Raw genomic sequence first — 20,118 nt, forward strand, 5'->3', positions numbered from 1 at the left:
TTCCCAATCTCAATCTCTCACTCTCTGCTCCTCTACTCACTCTCTGTTCTTCTTTGAAAAACATGGCCACTGGCCATTCCACAGCTTTCACGCACACGAGCACAGCGCACACAATTGATTTAATTTAATTTTTTAATTTTAATTTTTTTTTTTTGGATATTACACAAACTCTCGGCCAAAATGGACAAACAAACTGCCAACGTCGCCGGCCACCGTGGCCGGCGATTTTCGGCGATCCAAGACCACCACCCAACCCCCTCAAGCAAATCGACCAACATATCCAAGAATCAAAGAAATCCAACGGTCGGATCTTCGTAGATCTGACCTTAAACATTCGGCCAACAAACCCCATCGCGCCTCAACCCATATTTCACGAAAACAACAAGAAAAACCGAAAAGATGAAGCCAAAGCACTTACCTCCTTGTAGATCGGGGGCACTTTAACAGTGAAAACGAAGTCGGATCGTCGATCGAACGGTCGGATTGCTCAAAGTCGTCGAAAATCCGAGAGGGGAAATGAGAGAATAAAAGAGAGAGAGAGAGAGAGATTCTAATTTGGGGGGGGGGGGCTACCGAGCGCCTCCCCCTTTTCTTTTTATATTTTTTTCATTTTTTTTAATTAATTATTATATAAATAATTTAATTTAATTAAATTAATTCTTTTTTTTTTTTTTTGATCTTTACAGCTCACTAGCAAGATGCCATGAATGCCGAGTTGGATGCTATGCATTCTACTCATACTTGGTCTGTTATTCCTTTACCTCGAGACTAGCATACCATTGGGTGTAAGTGGGTGTATAAGATCAAGTATAAATCTGATGATTCCATAGAACGATACAAGGCTCGTTTGGTAGCAAAAGGACTCAACAATAGGGTTAGACTTCTTTGACACTTTTTCTCCAGTTGCTAAGTTGGTTACTGTCAAGGTTATCTTAGCTCCAGCTGCTATCCACAATTGGCCGTTTATTCAGCTTAATGTCAATAATGCTTTTCTTCATGGGGATCTTTTTGAAAAAGTTTATATGGATCTTCCACTTGGATATCAGCCTAAGGTAGTTGTTGCTCCTCGGGGAGCAAGACTAGTGTGTAAGCTTCATAAGTCCATTTATGGGTTAAAGTAAGCTTCTAGGCAATGGTTTGCCAAATTTTCCAATTCTCTTCTCCAGTATGGTTTTCTCCAATCTAAGTTCGATTATTCCCTTTTCACAATGGGTACTGGTTCGAATTTTGTTGCTTTGTTGGTTTATGTTGATGATATTATACTTACTAGGCCTGATTCTGTTGCTATTGCCTCCCTTAAAGATTTTCTTAATAGAAAATTTAAACTCAAAGACCTTGGGCATCTAAAATATTTCATTGGTCTTGAAATTGCTCGGTCCTCTAGAGGTCTTTACTTGTCTCAACGTCATTATACCCTCCAGATTCTTGAGGATACAGGTTTTTTGTCTAGCAAACCTGCCTTGGTTCCCATGATTCCCAATGTTAAACTTACTGCTGTTGATGGTGATTTACTTGAAGATGCTTCGGCATACAGATGGCTTATTGGTCGTCTACTTTACCTTACTATATCACGCCCTGACATTACTTACGTTGTTCACAAGCTAAGTTAATACGCCTCACAACCCCGTAAGCCACATCTTGATGATGTTCATCATTTGTTAAGGTATATCAAATCCTCCCCTAGGCAAGGTTTATTTTTCCCTACTTCTTCCTCTTTGCAAATCAGGGCTTTCTCTGATGCTGATTGGGGTTCTTGCTTAGATACTCAAAGATCAGTTACGGGTTTTTGTATTTTTCTTGGTGATTCATTGATTTCTTAGCAGGCTAAGAAGCAAACTAGAGTTTCCAGGTCTTCTACTGAGGCTGAATACTAGGCACTTGCTACTACAACCAGTGAGATTGTTTGGTTGTATTAGCTGCTTGCTGATTTTCAGATTCCTTCTATTACTCCTGCTCTTTTATTTTGTGATAACCAGGTTGCCGTTCACATTGCCTCAAATTCGGTCTTCCATGAGCGCGCAAAACACATCGAGTGTGACTATCATTTTGTTCAGGATAAGGAATCCTCTCTTAGCGGCATGAATCTGTCCTTGTTTGCATGTCAAAGACTCAAAGGAACATATCAAGTGAACCTCAATATCCCTTGTCTCTGTCTCGTGGGCACACCTGCTCTCTCTCTCTCTCTCTCTCTCTCTCTCTCTCTCTCTCATTGGCTTCCTTCTTTCAAAAACTTTATTAGTGATAATATTCCTATTGACCGGGAAATGTAAAAATTAATATTTTACTATAACTTTAACAATTATGACTTGCAAAATAAATTATTAGCATGTAGACGACATGCATTAGGGAATTCTTCATTGATTTTCTAACCTGCATCCCTATTATAGTCATTATTTTTAACAAATTTGAGAAAGAGAAATTAAAACTGAAACTATTTAGAATACTTGACTGATTATCAAAAAAATATTTAGAAAACAAATCAATAGGTGTAGCTAGTATACCAAGCTCAGCTAATAGAAGCTAACATAAGATAATTAACAGTTATGTATATAAAAAAAAAATTACACAAACTAACTGTCTCAACATAACTTAACAAATCTAACCAACATTTGTTATAATTTGTTAGCCTTCATTTGATACTCTCTCTCAAGAGGAGCATGAAAATCATTTATGCTCATCTTGCACAACAAAGAATGAAAAGGTTTAGGTTGTAAACCCTTGGTGGATAAGTCTACAAGTTGAGTTGTATTAGACACATAGTTAGGTTGTATAACTTCTTCAAGAACTTTATCTATTATGAAATGATAATCCACTTTAATGTGTTTACTTCTCTTATGAAACACTGGATTTCAATAAAGGTATAAGGATGAATGATTATCACAAAATAAAGTGATTGGGCTAAAATGTTGCACACCAAAATCCCTCAATAAGAACAACAACCATACCATATCACATCAAGTAGCAACCATAGCCCTATACTATGCTTCAGTTGAGCTTCTCGTAACAATACTTTGTGTCTTTGATCTCTAGGTGACCAAAGACACGTCCAACAAAATAAAATGTCCTGACACTAATCTCTTAATATCAACACAACCTGCCCAATCACTGTCAGAGTATGTTATCAGGTGAAAATTAGAATGTGCCTTCATCAAAACACCCTAACTAGGAGAGCCTTAAATATACTTCAAAACCTTATGAGCAGCTTGTAAATGAACTAAGGCAAGCTTTTCCATGAACTAAGACAAAACATGAGTTGCATGTGTTATGTCTGGCCTGGTAAAGGTCAAATGAACTAAACCTAATGAGCAGCTTATATTAACTATTATATTTAACCTAGGAGAGCCTTAAATGTACTTCAAAACCTTATGAGCAGCTTGTAAATGAACTAAGGCAAGCTTGTCCATGAACTAAGACAAAACATGAGTTGCATGTGTTATGTCTGGCCTGGTAAAGGTCAAATATAATAGTTTGCCTACTAGTTGCCTATACTGAGTAGGATCAAACAACAAATTTTTACCACTATGGAACAATTTGGCATTAGGATATATAGGAGTAGAGACTGGCTTTGAACCAAGAAAGTCATATTCAGTTAACAGATCTAATGCATGCTTCCTCTGACAAAGTGACATCCCTTCTGCAAACCTAGCTATTTCAATTCCTAAAAAATATTTAGGAACACGAAGATCTTTGAGCTTAAAGCTGTTGCTCAAACACTGTCTTAACCAACTAATTTTCATCTCTAAATCACTGCCTATAATGATATCAACAACATAAACCATTAAGGCAATAAAGTGACTTGCAGCTATAGTTTTGCTAAATAGTGAATAATCAAGTTTAGAGTGGTGAAAACCAGTTGCTAAAAAATAGAGGTAAACTTTGAGTTCCATTGCCTAAATGCCTACTTCAAACCATACAAAGAAGTTTGCAAACTAATTTAGCAGTACGTGCATGCTCCCTCTGAGGCTCATAACCAAGAAGTAACTCTATGTACATAGTCTCCTCAAAATCATCATTGAGAAAAGCATTATTCACATCTAATTGGGTTGTGGGTCCAACCTTTAGCAGGTGTTAAAGAAAAAAATAACTTGAATGTTACTTGCTTAGCAACATGACTAAAGATTTCTTGGTAATCAAATCCTTCAACCTGATTGTAACCCTTAGCTACTAATCTGGCCTTATACCTTTCAACTATCCCACCAATAAGTAACTTCACCTTATACACCCATTTTCATCCAACAACATGTTGATTTGGAGGCAGTGGAACAACAGTCTAGGTGTGGTTGTCCTCCAATTCTTGAAGCTTTGAGTTCATATCCTCCTACCAATGTGCATAAACCTAGGCTTAGGAATAGGTATTTGGTTCAAAGGTGTGATTTGATGTGGCAAATGTTGTATGGGAAGGAGATAATCTATTAGTGGAAACAAAATGTTAGATAGGATTTGGGGTAGAGGTATTTTTTTAGTAGGTAATGTATGGTGGTAAGTCGCCAAATAAGAAGGTAAACGACTTACTCTAGTGCTTCTTCTATCAGGAACAGAAGATTCAACAACCACTATAGATAGATCATACACATCATTAGTGCTATGTGGATCACATCTATAAGAAGATGATGGAGTTGAACATGTGAAAATAGGAGAAGGAGAAGAAATACTAGGACATGATTGTAAAGGTACAAAAATAGAATAATCTTAAGTTGAAGGTTGAATTAGAAAATTTGGAAAGGAAGAATTAGATGGAGAAGAATAAGATTTGAAAGCAAAGATGTGCTCATGAAAGACCGCATCCTTGTAAATGAATGTTGTGTTTGTCAAGGTCATATAGTTTATAATCTTTTAACTCTCGTGGAATACCCTACAAAAACACACTTCATGGCCCTGGAATCAAACTTGCTTCTACCAACAGATTGAGTGGAAGCATAGCAAAGGGAATCAAATACTCTCAAGGAAGGGTGATCAAGTAGTTTGTGATAAAGACATTCATACGAGGATTTTTTGTTTAATAATAGTGTAGGTAGTCTGTATATGGTGTATGCAACTATTAAAACAGTTTCCCCCAAAATTGAATAGGTAAGTTGGATTGAAACAATAAAGATCTAGCAACAATCAATAAGTGTTGATGTTTCCTTTATACAAAGCCATTATGTTGTGGTGTCCCAACACAACTCATGTGATGAATAATGCCTTTGGAGGAATAAAAGTCCAACAAATTGAATTTGGGGCCATTGTTAGATCGAATAAATTTTTTAAAGGTGTTAAATTGATTATGAAACATGCTATAGAATTAAGGAAATAAATGGGACACATCAAACTTTGATCTCATTAAAAACAACTGAGTCATCCTGCTAAAGTCATCCACAACAATTAAGAAATACCGGTATCCTTGCAATGTAGGAATACCATATGTCAACATGAAGTAACTCAAAGCTAGACTGAGTAGACTGAATATGAGAAGGAAATGGTGTTGGTTCCTAATGATGGCAAATATATCCCAAGAGGGGGGTGAATTGGGATTCGTATAAATTTTTCGATAATTAAAATAATGGTTGATGACAGAATATTATATTTTGAAATATAGACTATATGTTTTGAAATAAACCTTTCTATTAAGTAAGTTTCGAAACCTACTAGATATGTTTCGAAATATACATCACTGTTTTACTTGTTTCGAAATATAGAATGTATGTTTCAAGATATATTTTTTTGTTTTACTTGATTTGAAATCTTTTAGCTTGTGTTTCAAAATAATGATCTTTAGCAAAGATGATTTATATAAGTAAGAGTATACCAAATGTGTTTGAGATCAAAGATAGATACTTATGTATATGTATAGGCTTATGCTTAAGGAAAATGTGTTTTAGACTTTGTTAACAAATCTTATGAAGATTAAGCAATAATCAATAAGCAAAAATGAAAGATCAACTGCACACAGGATATATAGTGGTTCAGTACCCTGCCTAGTCCACTACCTTCAAGCTTACCCACTTGAAAGATTTTTCAATTCCAATCACTTTTACTAGTGATCAATCACAACAAGGATTTTACCACGATTCACCCCAAAACCTTGTACAATGAGTTTTTATGGCTCAACTCAGACTTTTCACCAAGTGAGTTTTTACGGGCTTAACTCAAACCTTACAACAAGTGAGTTTTAGGCTCAATTCAAACCTTTTTCACAATGAGTTTTAGGCTCAACTCAAACCTTACACCACAATGAGTTTTAAGGCTAAACTCAAACCTTACAACATTAACAAGATAAATAGAATTTTATCTTTACAACCCAATATAATTTATAGTAATAAATATCTTACCAATGGCTGGACAAACCTCTTAACTTGAGGTGAGGAAAGATGGACAAGATGAGACTTCAGTTTTCACTTGCTCTCTTTTTCACTTACAATGCATAAGAATAGGATTTGTAGAGGATCTTCTTTGAGAGTTTGAATAAATGATTTGATTAAGACTTGTGTTTGTATATGTGTCTCTAGTGTGTGCTGTGCTCTCTTGTTGTAACTTATTCTTGTCTTCAAACACCTTCTATTTATATCAAGAGATAGAAATCTAGTTGTTTATAACTGTTAGAGACAAGACAGAAAAGAAGATTTCGAAACATACTCCTCATGTTTTGAAACAAACAATCTTTCCAGCTAGACTTGTACTTAGAGATAGCAATGAGTGGGAGACGTAATCTATTCCTCATTAACATATAATAATGATCTTCATTTCAAATTTGAATTTGAATTTGAATTTATAAAGCATGGAGAAAACATTAAACAAATGATTTTGATAAAAACAAAATTATGGCACATATGCATCTCGATTTTTTAAATGATCTGCTGATAGAAATGTCAAAGGTTTCAAAACATAACATACAGGTTTCGAAACATAACATACAAATTTCGAAACATAGTCCAAAACCTGATTTGAAAACATATGCATTACAAAGATGTTTCGAAATAGCATACACACTTAGAAAACATTGAAAACCTTTTTAAAAGAAGTTTCAAAACATGCACAGAAACATGACAGATTTTTAGAAGTATTTGCTTGAAAACACAATTCATAGCATGTATACATTACAACATATTTATATTTCTTTAGTTTAAGTAAATGTCCACATTTTCTTTTATTTATATTTTACCTTCCATTTACTTTAATATATAAATATAAATAAGCAAGTACTCCCTATTTGAATTCAATAAAAATATGCAAAAAATCAAAATCCATAACAATAAGAAAGTAGAATTTTGGTTTTAGTACAAACTCAAGATTTAGCAATATTACTACCTTCAAAATATATATTTTCTAGTTCATGAAATATTAGATATCAAAATATCGGAAAATAGTTTTTCAAAAGAAAACATTTTCAAAAACATGTTCTAGTTAGTCTCTTGCTTTAGAACATTTTTATCTTTCTATTGACCAGCGATTTCAAGGATAATTTTGAAAATCACTTTAGGAGATTCTTTTAAATCATAATACTTATTTTTTCAAATCTCCATATGTATAAGAATGAACTTAACCTGGTTTTTGTTTGAACAAAATAATACTTGATATTGAAATTGATATATGTTGAAAACCATAACCTTAACTCATGACTTAGGGATTAAGCCAATAGATGTTTTTTATCATCAAAACTAATATACAAAAATGTGCAACATCAAATAGTAATCTCTTGTGTTTAGCAAAAAGACAAGTATCACAGAGGGATATACAATTACATTCAACATCAAAACAAACTTTACTTATGACCTTGACTTTATCAAATGAAGAATGAGCAAGTTTGTAATGCCAAAGATCAAACATATCTGAGACATTTGTAGTATTTAAGGAAACATAATTTGAAAAAATATGAAATGACTGGGACATAGGTTAGAAGAAGAAGAGACTTGTCCTCAATTTAGATAATTCAATCATTTTCCATGAAATATTATCTTGAATAAAGAAATGAACACCAAAAATGATTAAGAAATGTTTGTGTGTTTCAATAAGTTTACACAGAGAAATCAGATTAAAATGGAATGTAGGAACAAAAAAAATGTTAGATAAAGTTAAAGAATAACTGAGAATAACAATTCTGACACGAGTTACAACAACTTGATCACCATTTGGCAAAAGAACATGGAGATTAGAAACAGAGGAATAAGAAGCAAATTGAGTAATAAAACATGCAATGTGATCCGATACACCAATATCTACTATCCAAGCTTTGGATTTAAGTGAGTCTTACTGCAATTTTTATAGGCATTGTAAGCTGTAATGGTATATGAAGGTTTATGGTAGCAATATCTAGATTATTTAGTTGTGTGGTTTGATCAGGTTGAGGAGAGGTTGAGGTTATCTGTGGTTCCTGCACAATGAGAAAAAACATGAGGTTTTAAACTTGAGCTTTTGTCAAAGGCAATGGAGGGACAGCCGGAAACTAAGGTTGCGTTCTCTTTACTGTTTTTAAGTCATTTTTAGTTTTCAATTTTCTAAAATAATGAAAACGCGTTCTCTTTGTTGTTTTTAAAAATACATTTTTGAAAACAAAAAAAAAATTGTGAAGAAAACTCAAAACAACAAAAAGTTGTTTTGAGTGTTTTCATCCAAAATAAACTCAAAACTCAAAATATATTTATTTATTTATATTTTATTATTGTAATGGGAAAAAATATTTTAAAATTTATTAACTTTAAAATGTATATATATTTTTAATAATATATTAACATTAAATATTTATAATTTACTTAATAATCAAATTTATTGAATAAAATATCATTAAAAAAATATTTTCAAAATTTCAAAGAGAACGCGTTTTCTAATTTTTTGTTTTGAAAAATAATTTTTCAAAATGACAAAGAGAATGTGTTTTCAATTTTCTAAAAATAGACTACCAAAACAGAAAACTGAAAATAAATTCAAATCTCAAAACTGAAAATTGAAAAGCAAAGAGAACGCACCCTAAACTATTTCAGCAACATCGAATTCAGTTTTGATAGTAATATTGTGTGTAACAACAAATGATTTCTAATTTTGATCATTGTTTTTAGGCTTTGCAAATTTATAATCTGGTGGAAATCCAATTAGGTTGTAGCATTTGTCCTTAGTATGCCTCGGCTTCTTACAGTAGTTGCAAATAATGTTAGATTTGTTATCCTTTCTCTTTTCCTTGTATCCATAAGAGCTACCATTGCAGAAGTCTCTGTAAAAGGTTCCATTTGTACCTGGAAAGTATGTTGTGATTCTTCTCGACACACCAGATTATAAACTTGATCGAGTGTACGGAAAGGCTTTATCATGATAATGTGAGATCAAATTGGAGCATATGAATCATTTAGACCATTTAGAAACCTCGAAACATAGTCCTTCTATTGCACATCAACGAAATACTGAAAATAAGCATGAGTGACATTTTCCACATTGACAATAAGGTGCAGGTCTGAAATTTCTCAACTCCACCCAAACTATGTTCAACTCATTAAAATAAATGGCTACAATCTTAATTCCTTGTGTGATTGAACAGAGTAAGTGGTGTAAGTGACAAATTCTAGCATCATCAAGTTGAGAAAAATGTTGCTTTAGAATTTTCCAGATCTTAGAAGTCGAGTTTTCATAGAACACATTGGAAGCAATTTGAGGCGAAATGGACTTCAATAACCAAGAAACTATGAGGTTATTGCAACAAAGCCAAGCAAACTATATAGGATCAAAGGTAGAAAAAGAGAAATTGAATTGTTAACAAATCCAATTTTGTTGTGAATCGAAAGCGCAAGGAGGAAAGATCGACTCCATGAAGCGTAGTTGTTAGCAATAAGCTCCGATGAAACAACCATAGTTGCATGGTTGTCTAAGTGATGCAAATAGTATGGAGAGAAATGATCCTCTATCTGCAAAACAATAGAAGTTGGGGAAGTAGAACGAGTAGTCATATCAAAGCAAATCAAACCTTCAAAGGTACAAAAGAAAAACAAAAGAAAATAAACTGGAATCACAAAACTCTAGGTCTTAGGGCTTTAATACCATAACAAATCTTAAAGAAGAAAAATACAATTGTTTAGAATATTTAATTGATTATTAAAGAAGATTTTAGAAAACAAATCAATAGTCACAGCTTATATACTGAGCTCAACTAATAGAAGCTAACATAAGAAAACTAACGGTGATAAAAAAAAAAAAAATGTACAAACAAACTTTCTCAACATAACTTAACAGATCTAACCAGCATCTTCTATAATTTGTCAACCTTTCTTTGATAATTTTTATATCTTTTGTGAGAAATTAATAATAGATACCCAAGAAAAGAGTGAATTAAATTTTCAAAAAAAAATTAGATTTAAAGGCTTTTATGCAATGAGAACTGCTTGACCTTTTTAGAACTTTTGAAACCTAGTGACAAAAGTATCTATTGAAAGATTTAACTTTAAATGATTTAGGAAATAATGATAAGAGTATGATTTGAGTGAAAATGGATTTCTCAAAATCAATTTTAGAACAAATATTGCAAACTATAAATGCTAGAAATAAAATCTTGACAAGCTGAAGTAAAAGACATAAATAAATAATACAACACATAAGATTTTATAGTGGATTGGCTCACCCAACTTAGTCCACTATCTTGTCTCCTCATCAAGGATTTCAACAACTCACTATAGCTTTTACAAGATCAGTTAAAACCTCACTTTTAACAGGTACATCTATAACCTTTGTTCTTCAATAGTTCTATAGTAACCAATTACAAACAACTTTTATAAGGAGCAACTAAAATATGTTATACTTTTGTTTTTAAGGGATCAAGTACTAACCACAACAAGATAAGATAAGTATGTAAATTAAACACTTTGAGAAGCTTTTACATGATTAAAATCAAATGATGAAAATAGATTCTGACAAATAAAAGAGAGATGAAAAGATTGTGAAATCAAAAACACTCTATCTCTTTTGCTAGTAGGAGATGTAAGCTTTGAGCTCTCTTTTACTTGATGAAGGGGTGGAAAGAATTCAAAAATCAACAGTTTTGTTTCTTCATCTTCTTCTCTTCTTATATTTGTTGTCAAGAAAATGAAATTTGCAAGTACAACCTTCTTTTTTCATAAAAATAATCATTAGAATATTCAAAAATCAAAATAAAAGATTGAGGTAAAATTTAGAGCCATTTTTGGAGAAAATTGTGTACTAAAAACACTTGCAACAACTAGTTTAATGATTATAAATTTCAGCTTCAACACAAAAATAATCGACTATTTTTTGCCCTTACTCAAGTAAGTTTTGACTACACTCGATTATACTCAATAGATACTCGATTATTGTTTTTTGTATATAGCTTTATAGAAACATGCATAAGATACTCGATTATCACTCCAAAATAGTTGATTATACATCAACTTTTACTCGATTAATTGTGTATGAAAAATACTCGATTAAAAGAGAATAAAACTTCATAATCTTTGTTCAAGCAAAATCACTTGACTATGGAATCAAAATACTCAAGTAATACAAGATTTTACTCAATTAAAAAAGTATAACACTTAACTATAACTTTAATCACTCGATTACTTTTGATATAACCGAAACTTGCAATACAATAAGTACTCAATTATTAAGACCATTTACTAGAGTAAATTGATGAAACCATAGATTCAATGCTTAGATCGATATTCTACTCGAGTATTATGGAACTTTTACTCGACTAAAATTCAAACGTACTAGATTTATTCTATGTCTTACTTGACTATCATTCAATCAACATATATTGTTTTGAATATCATTATCAAACAATTTCTTCATCATCATCTAAAATAGGACTTAACATAATACATTATGCCAAGACATTTACAACACTAAGTGTTGTTTATAAAAGTTGGTTAAAACTAACTTTTCAATTACATTCACTTGGTTACATAGAAAGTTTTAGAAAATAAATGAGATATATTCTTAAAGCACATAGTTTTGAGAACAATATATAATACTCAACCAAAGACTTTCTCTTTTTTACATATAAATAAGAATCATTCTATTAGGTTCATACATCAATACATAGCATACATATTCACAATTTCTTTATAAAATATACTCACATCAACATTCATAAGTCAAGTAACTCACCATTACTTGACTGAAATAAAACACATAAAACATTTCAAATATGTTAAGTACAAAATATGCTATTCAATAACAAAATACAACATATAATCACCAAGATGCACTAGCTTGAGTACTATGATTTCTCAATCATACTTACCAAAAGAAGAACACATATAAGCTTAACAAAACATATATCACTTCTATTCTATAAGCTCTAAGCCATCATACACATAATACGTACTAATTCATTTTTTGAGTAATTCTTGAAAGATAGAAACTTCATAATTTTAATAGTCAAATGCATTGAACATAAACATGAATAACGCTAGGAAGTATTGTTTGGAAAACATACAGCATTTAAATCATTTCAAGTACTTAAATGATTTTACTTATCAAGCTACACACATTTAATTTTATAGGTTCTTCAAGAGATTCTTCTAAGATTTTGAGAACTTTAGGAATTTATGCTCTAGAACTTAGGATCTGTTGCCTAAAAATATATACATTTACTCAAGAGTAAAGATGTTTGATACTTATTTATCAAATAAGACACATTGCTTCTAGATTTGAGAAATGTTTCCACATAATTTGAGTACCTACGATATTTTCCAATCTAAAATTTACTTTAAGCATCATAAGGATCATATGATACTCATGCATTATGGACACTTAAAATATCCCTTGAAATCCCAAAACAACCTATTAACATATCAAGCATATTGACAAATAAGAAACAAAAACAATATTATCACAAAAAAAAACATATTAAGATTATTAGTACAAACTTAACATAAGACAATTTAAATTCTACAAATCAAAACTTGAGTATTATCACTTAATTGCGTGTATGATCACTTACTTAAATATTAGATATAAAACATAAAACACATTACTCTTGAACTTTTAGTAATGTTGTCACATAAAACATTTAGCATATCATGAGCTCTACAAAACAATCATGTATTATCTTTAGGATGACCCCAAAAATAAGCATATTAAAAAATATGTCATAAAGCTAAAACAATTTTAGCACATTAATAGATAAATCATGTTAAAAAATAAATCTATCAAGATTCCTTGATCTCATAAATTCTCAAGACAACCTCAATATATATTCTATCAAGATAAGCTTACATTTACCTTAACTAATAATCTAATTTCTATATATACAAAACATCTTAATTAATCTATGAGAACATAATATAAGAGAAAGTTTTGACATAATACAATCATCATCAAAACATTCATAACACAAAACTCAACATCGATAATTTAAATAAATTTATATTTATAATTTAAATAATTTTATAACAATTTGATAATAAATGAATATGATATCAGTGTTAGCAAAAAAACTAAAAATTATAATATTTTAAATTGTTCCAATACTTTAAGTAATGAAAAATACCACTTGAGTTTTTGTCAATAGCAAGGGTAAGAGGGAAGAGAAGTTATAACTAAGTTAAATTTCAAGTTTTCTAAGAATATTTTTTATATAGGTTTTTTCATTTTTGAATCTATAAATTATAATATATAATTAGACAAATTACCAAAAAAAAATTCCAAAACTTTGCCAGTATATCAATTATATAATTAACTTTAACTTTTATCAAATATATACTTAAATTTTTATAATTGTAACAATTACAATTTAAACTGATGGAACAACTTTTCATTCAAAAAATATTTTTTTTATTTTTACAAAAATTCACCAAAATATCAAGAAAATGAGAAAATTCAAAACAAATGATAAATTGCACTCAAACCCTCTATTGCTCACTCCATCACTTAAACTCTAAATTAAATTAAATTAATTAAATGATAATTAATAAAAATTAAAATTAAATTTAACCAAACAAAATAAAAATAAAACTTGTTCTTCACCCACGTAACCCAAACTTTCTTTGACATTTTCTTTGTCAATCTTTTTGTTTTTTTATTTTATTTGATTAAATTTATTTTAATCATTTTTAAAAATTCTAATTTATTCAATAAATATCCCTGAGTTTTTGGTTGGTAATAAATATCCATTGAAGACATGATTATAACCACCGTTAAAAGAGTGAATAATTACCCATGACTAATAATCAAGATCCATCTAAATTAAATGACTAATAATGCACATGCACTATAATTAATGTCCTGTGGAACTTCGGTTTCATTTATGGATGGATAAAATTGGTGTGAATTTGAAGGTAAGTCATAATTCATAAAATTATAAATTGTTCAGCGCTAAGTGTAATTCATAAAATGTTCATACTAAATCACATAAGAAAATTCGAATTCATAATCTCATATTTATTATAAAGAGCAAGTCTTATGTGAATCTATCTATCATTAAAGACTCTTTATATGCTTATTTAACAAATATAATTCATTTGTTATAACAAATACATTTATTTAAAAATAAAACACATTTATTGTTACTTAGCCATTGGTCTTAAAACAAAAATTAGCATTAATCTTAAAAAAAAAATTGTGAAACATCGTCATTAATTAATAGGATTATTATATAAAAAAATCATTAACCACCTGTCAGTCTTAGGTGCGGCCACGTTGGAAGAATAAGCATAGGAGCCATTTGTCTTGAAAATGAAATTTTGAATTGTACCGTGGGGTCTAAAATAAATTAGGTCACAGGTGCTCTCTAGCAACGGCTATAAATAGGGAAGTCCTCTCCCATCTCTTTCCCCATTCTAGTACAAACTTTCAAAGCCAAAGCCCAGAGCAACCGTAACGTATCAACCACCACCAATGGCATCGCCTGAAAGCCAATGGCCCGACACCCTTTCAAATGCCTGGGACTTCAAAGGCCGCCCAGCCCTCCGATCTGCCACCGGCGGCTGGGCCAGCGCCGCCATGATTCTGGGTCTCTTCCTTCTCTGCATCATTCTTTGCTTCAATTTCCTGAGCAAACTTTCTTCTCAATGACATATAGGAACTGTTTTGCGGATTCTAAAAAGCTTCAATTAATTTCTTGTTCTTCATCAGGAGTTGAGGCATGTGAAAGGTTGACGACGCTTGGAATTGCCGTTAACTTGGTGACCTACTTGACGAACACCATGCATTTGGGCAATGCATCCTCGGCAAACACTGTCACCAACTTCCTCGGCAGCTCCTTCATGCTCTGTCTGCTCGGCGGCTTCGTCGCTGACACTTTCCTCGGCAGGTAAGTAATACTGAAACTTATCCAGATTTATTTTCTTCGATCTTGCCCTTGATACTGTTTGTGGAATGGTGTTCTTCTTTTGCAGGTACCTAACTGTGGCCATTTTTGCCGCCGTTCAAGCAACTGTAAGTGCTTAATTTGCCTTTCGTTGAACTTGAAATATCTTTTTCCTGAAGAAAGATTTAGGGTTTTCCAGCTTTACTCTCTTTCTCTGGATTTTTAGGTTGATCAGTCGTGCACTTTTAACTTTTTGACATTTTCTTTCACATAACGCAGTACTAGTTTATGTATTCCTCCTCTTCCTTTCGTGTGGGTTATCTCATGTTTTCTTCTTTCTTTCTTTTTTTTTTTTTAAGTAAATGAATCTGATGTTCCTTTACAATTGGGACGAAATAGAGTTATCTGTGAATTTTATATACAGAGATTCCGATTAATATCGATTAAGAAGGGTTACATAGCCATGTCATAAAAACTTTATATAATAATAGAAATTTCAAGTGCCCTTTAATTCCTTTTGGTAGTATATATCAATTACATGAATTATAAATTTTATATCTATTATGTTGATGATCATATCTTTTGTTATAATATTTTAAATATAATAATATAATTTATTCATACCACAAATTAATAATATAGTCATAGATAGTAGTAGCACTAATGAGTTTAAAATCTTGAATTCATGTCTTATCAAACTTTCTTTATATTTTTCATGATTTCTCGTTATAAAATATAAAATTTAAATAAACTAATAATAATGTCAAAAGTTAAACAAATTGAACCAAATCACACGTCATATCTTTTTATAATCTAAACCTTATCCATCTCTCAAGAACGGATTCACAATTTTCACAATATTACCTAATATCTATGAAGGAGTATACTTTTTCTTTGTTAATATTTTCGATCGGCCTGGTAACTGCAGGGAGTGACAATCTTGACCATCTCAACCGTGATCCCCAGCCTGAGACCTCCCAAATGCACCACCGACCGCCAGCCCTGCATCCCAGCCACCGGCACGCAGCTAACAGTGCTTTACGTAGCTCTCTACCTCACTGCACTCGGCACCGGCGGCCTGAAATCAAGCGTCTCGGGGTTCGGCTCCGACCAATTTGACGACACAGACAAGGAAGAAAGAGCCCAAATGGCCAAGTTCTTTCACTGGTTCTTCTTCTTCATCAGCATCGGGGCGCTCGGAGCGGTGACAGTTCTGGTCTACATTCAAGACAACTTGGGGCGGCAATGGGGATACGGCAGCTGTGCATTCGCCATTGCTGCTGGCCTGCTCGTGTTCTTGGCCGGGACGAGGCGATACCGGTTCAAGAAACTTGTGGGAAGTCCGTTGACGCAAATTGCCAGTGTCTTTGTTGCGGCATGGAGGAAGAGGCATTTGGAGTTGCCATCGGATTCGTCGCTGCTTTTCAATGTGGACGATATTGATTTGGCAAGTGATGGACAAATGAAGAAGAAGAAGAAGCAAACGCTGCCACATACCAAGCAATTCCGGTAAGCCTTTTTCTCGATAACTAAAACTTATAGAAGTGACAATATTTGAATTTGAGATTTTATTTTTTATTTTTTAATATCACTAAGTTATAACTCTAATTATCTGAAAGTCATTTGTCCTATTCATTTACAGAGTTTCTTGCTTTGAGAATTTTTTTTTTTCTTTACTCCCAAGATAATGAAAAAATAGTAAGTTTAGAAACATAAAAAATCTCCATAGTCATTATACAGAATTAATGTTCCATAGTTTACTCCATTTGTCCAATACAGTATTGGGATCAATATACTCAATTCCTAATTTGTGAAAACCTGTAAAGAAAAAAAATAACCAACCAAATATCAAGTGCAATCACATTAATAAATGAGATAACCAATTTACAAATGAGATAACCAATTTACGTGAAAAACCTTTTCAATGTATGTGAAGAGTAAAAACTACGGTACCGAAATTCACTCAAAAATTTCACTAATATCACCAAATATGGATTACAAAATTCTTTCAATAATCACAAAAGGCAAGACATAAAACACATGATCAAACTTATCTCAAATTAATGAAATAACAAAGGAATTAGGGAAGAATAGATAGAACCATAAGGTAGTATGAAAATGGCTCAATTCCCAAGGATCACCTCCAAATCAAATCTCCATTGTTCATATCCTAGAACCATAAGCCTAGAACGTACCCTCCAAATTTTAGCTCAATTGGGCCACAAAACACCATCTGACCATCTGTTTGTTTAGAGATGCGTAAAGTGAAATTGAATACCACAAGGCAGTAAGAAATGGATCAATTCCCAAGGATGCCGGCATCAAAATCAAATCTCCACCATTCAAATCTTAGAATTGCGAGTCTCGAACATACCCTCTAAATTTTAGTTCAATTGGACCACAAAACCGTCTGATCATCTTTTTGATCACAGCTGCACAGGCAGAAATGGAAATTCGAAATCAAACCAAGAACTTTGTCATTTTTGCTCTCTTGTTTCTTCTCTCCCTTATGCATGACTTTTATAGCCTAAGAGGCACAAAAACCCTAATGTCATCAAGAAATATTTTAGTCCCATGAGATAAAAATATTAGTAATATAAACAGGTCCATCCTTTTAAGAATACCCAACCATTATATTAAATCATCATTTTAGGAATATCCAATTATTATTAGGTCATCCTCCAATTAGAAGGGAATCCCGACCCAACATACTGAACACGAAAAAATACAAACATGAACATCTATGGAGCAACTCTCTACCATTCCAACAGCAAGCAAAATTTTTTATTAAATTTTAGTGATAGAATAGCATTTTCCTGAATTCCCTCTTGGGCTAATATGGTATTAATATCATTTCTTGGATTAATAATAGAAAAGAAATGATACGACAAATGGTAAGAAAAATGCATACTTGGAGAATTTTTGCGTGCATGGAGACCAATTTTTCATGCACAAATACTCAAATCATAATAGAAATAATAACTTGAACAATTATACTTCAAATTAGATGTTTATATTTCGAACAAGCTGATGAAAATTTTAAGTCCCTATCTATTTTTATAAAATAAAAAGCGTAGGAGATATCTATGGGAATCAATTAACACTCTTTTAGAAAAGGTCATGTTATTGAATGGGAAAGACCCAAAGGAATCAGGGTAAGATCACGGGGCAGCCTGTCTGTGTTTATACAAAAACTACAAATCTATCTTCACGTCACTTGTCATATATATAGCACGAGGACAATTCACTGTCTTGTGTGCTCAGCACTGACTGTTTCCGTCACCAAACTCTATGATTTTAGGAAACTAGGGGCAAAAGATATTATTTTAGACCCTAGATATCAGGCCAATTCTGTTCATTATTTGGTGGGTTTTGTTTCTTGCAGTTTCTTGGATAAAGCAGCCATCAAAGACCCTGAATTTGACAGTGGAATCACTGTGGAGAAGAACAAATTCCACCTCTCAACTTTAACAGATGTGGAAGAAGTGAAATTGGTTATTAGAATGCTCCCCATTTGGGCCACCACGATAATCTTCTGGACAGTCTATGCCCAAATGACCACATTTTCAGTGTCCCAAGCCACCACCATGGACCGCCACATTGGCAAGTCATTCCAGATTCCGCCCGCCTCCCTGACCGTCTTCTTCGTCGGCAGCATCTTGCTGACCGTGCCGGTGTACGACCGGGTTATCGCTCCAGCGGCCAGAAGGATCCTTTACAACCCACAAGGCCTCACCCCATTGCAACGCATTGGGGTTGGCCTAGTGTTGTCAATACTGGCAATGGTGGCAGCCGCCCTGACCGAGATCAAGCGGCTACGCGTTGTTGCCCGATCAAGCAACGATCCAACGGCTGTGGTGCCGCTTAGTGTGTTTTGGTTGGTCCCACAGTTCCTTCTTGTGGGGTCCGGCGAGGCGTTTACCTACGTTGGGCAGCTTGATTTCTTCCTAAGGGAATGCCCCAAAGGGATGAAAACCATGAGCACGGGGCTGTTCTTGAGCACACTTTCGCTAGGGTTTTTCTTTAGCTCTGTTTTGGTGACTATAGTGCACAAAGTGACGGGGGAGAAGAACCCATGGCTGGCTGATAATCTCAACCAAGGGAGGCTCTACGATTTCTACTGGTTGTTGGCCATTATAAGTGGTTTGAACTTCTTGTTGTACTTGGTTTGTGCCAAATGGTATGTGTACAAGGAGAATAGGCTTGCCGAGGAGGGCATCGAATTGGAGGAAACAGAGCCTAGTTGCCATGTTTAAGAAGAGCAGCTACAGCATGCATGAAAACATGGCGCCCCATCAACGTACCCATTAAGAAATTAATTAAGACTACTGTTACGGGTGAATGTTAAGTTTTCTTAGCTATGGTCAGAATATATGTACACACGGTTAATGTTATTTTTCTCGCTGAGCTTGTGTACAAATATACTAGTGTTTGTATTATATGAATTAAACATCTATCTTCTTAACGGTGCAATCCTATTAATTTTGCCGCATAATTAACTTCTTGCCTAAGTGATAGAAATCAACACAAGTTTTGCAACGTTTTTATAGATGCTATAGGCATATGGTGTTGTGAACTTTTTGTGCATGCCAGAAAGGAATGCCAAGAACAAAGAATTATGCGTAAAAGGTTGGAGGAAAATTAAGGCCATAAAGTTCGATTAATCCCATAGCCTGGGGTAACCCTAAAGGGATGAAAATTCTCTTGTTAATATTCTCTTTTTTTTTTATCTTTTTATTTTTTTGGCTTGAAATCCTCTTGTTAATTTTATCTAGCTAAATCAAAGAAGAATGATGTCCTCCGAAGATATTACGTTTGGACTTTCCGCTCAAAGGAAACCAACGATGGGAAATCTTGGCAAAAATAAAGAAAAAACAAGGTAATGGTTCTCT

The 20,118-nt window shown here is 32.9% G+C and overlaps 1 protein-coding gene across 1 annotated transcript; it reads left to right on the forward strand.

Moving 5' to 3' along the window:
* The first annotated feature begins 14,769 nt into the window (after positions 1-14,769).
* LOC127814057 (protein NRT1/ PTR FAMILY 6.3-like) lies at positions 14,770-19,699 on the forward strand. Its single transcript, XM_052355282.1, has 5 exons — positions 14,770-14,929; positions 15,052-15,229; positions 15,315-15,354; positions 16,155-16,735; positions 18,612-19,699. The coding sequence occupies exons 1-5, from the start codon at positions 14,815-14,817 to the stop codon at positions 19,480-19,482; spliced, it is 1,785 nt and encodes a 594-aa protein (XP_052211242.1). The 5' UTR covers positions 14,770-14,814; the 3' UTR covers positions 19,483-19,699.
* The last annotated feature ends 419 nt before the right edge of the window (positions 19,700-20,118 follow it).

This window comes from Diospyros lotus, chromosome 12 (assembly GCF_014633365.1).
Source record: "Diospyros lotus cultivar Yz01 chromosome 12, ASM1463336v1, whole genome shotgun sequence".
NCBI lineage: Eukaryota > Viridiplantae > Streptophyta > Magnoliopsida > Ericales > Ebenaceae > Diospyros > Diospyros lotus.

Coding starts and splice junctions, on each gene's coding strand:
- LOC127814057 (XM_052355282.1), top strand. CDS start 14,815: ATGGCATCGCCTGAAAGCCAATGGCCCGACACCCTTTCAAATGCCTGG. Junction 14,930..15,051: donor CAGCGCCGCCATGATTCTGG/GTCTCTTCCTTC, acceptor GTTCTTCATCAG/GAGTTGAGGCATGTGAAAGG. Junction 15,230..15,314: donor GCTGACACTTTCCTCGGCAG/GTAAGTAATACT, acceptor CTTCTTTTGCAG/GTACCTAACTGTGGCCATTT.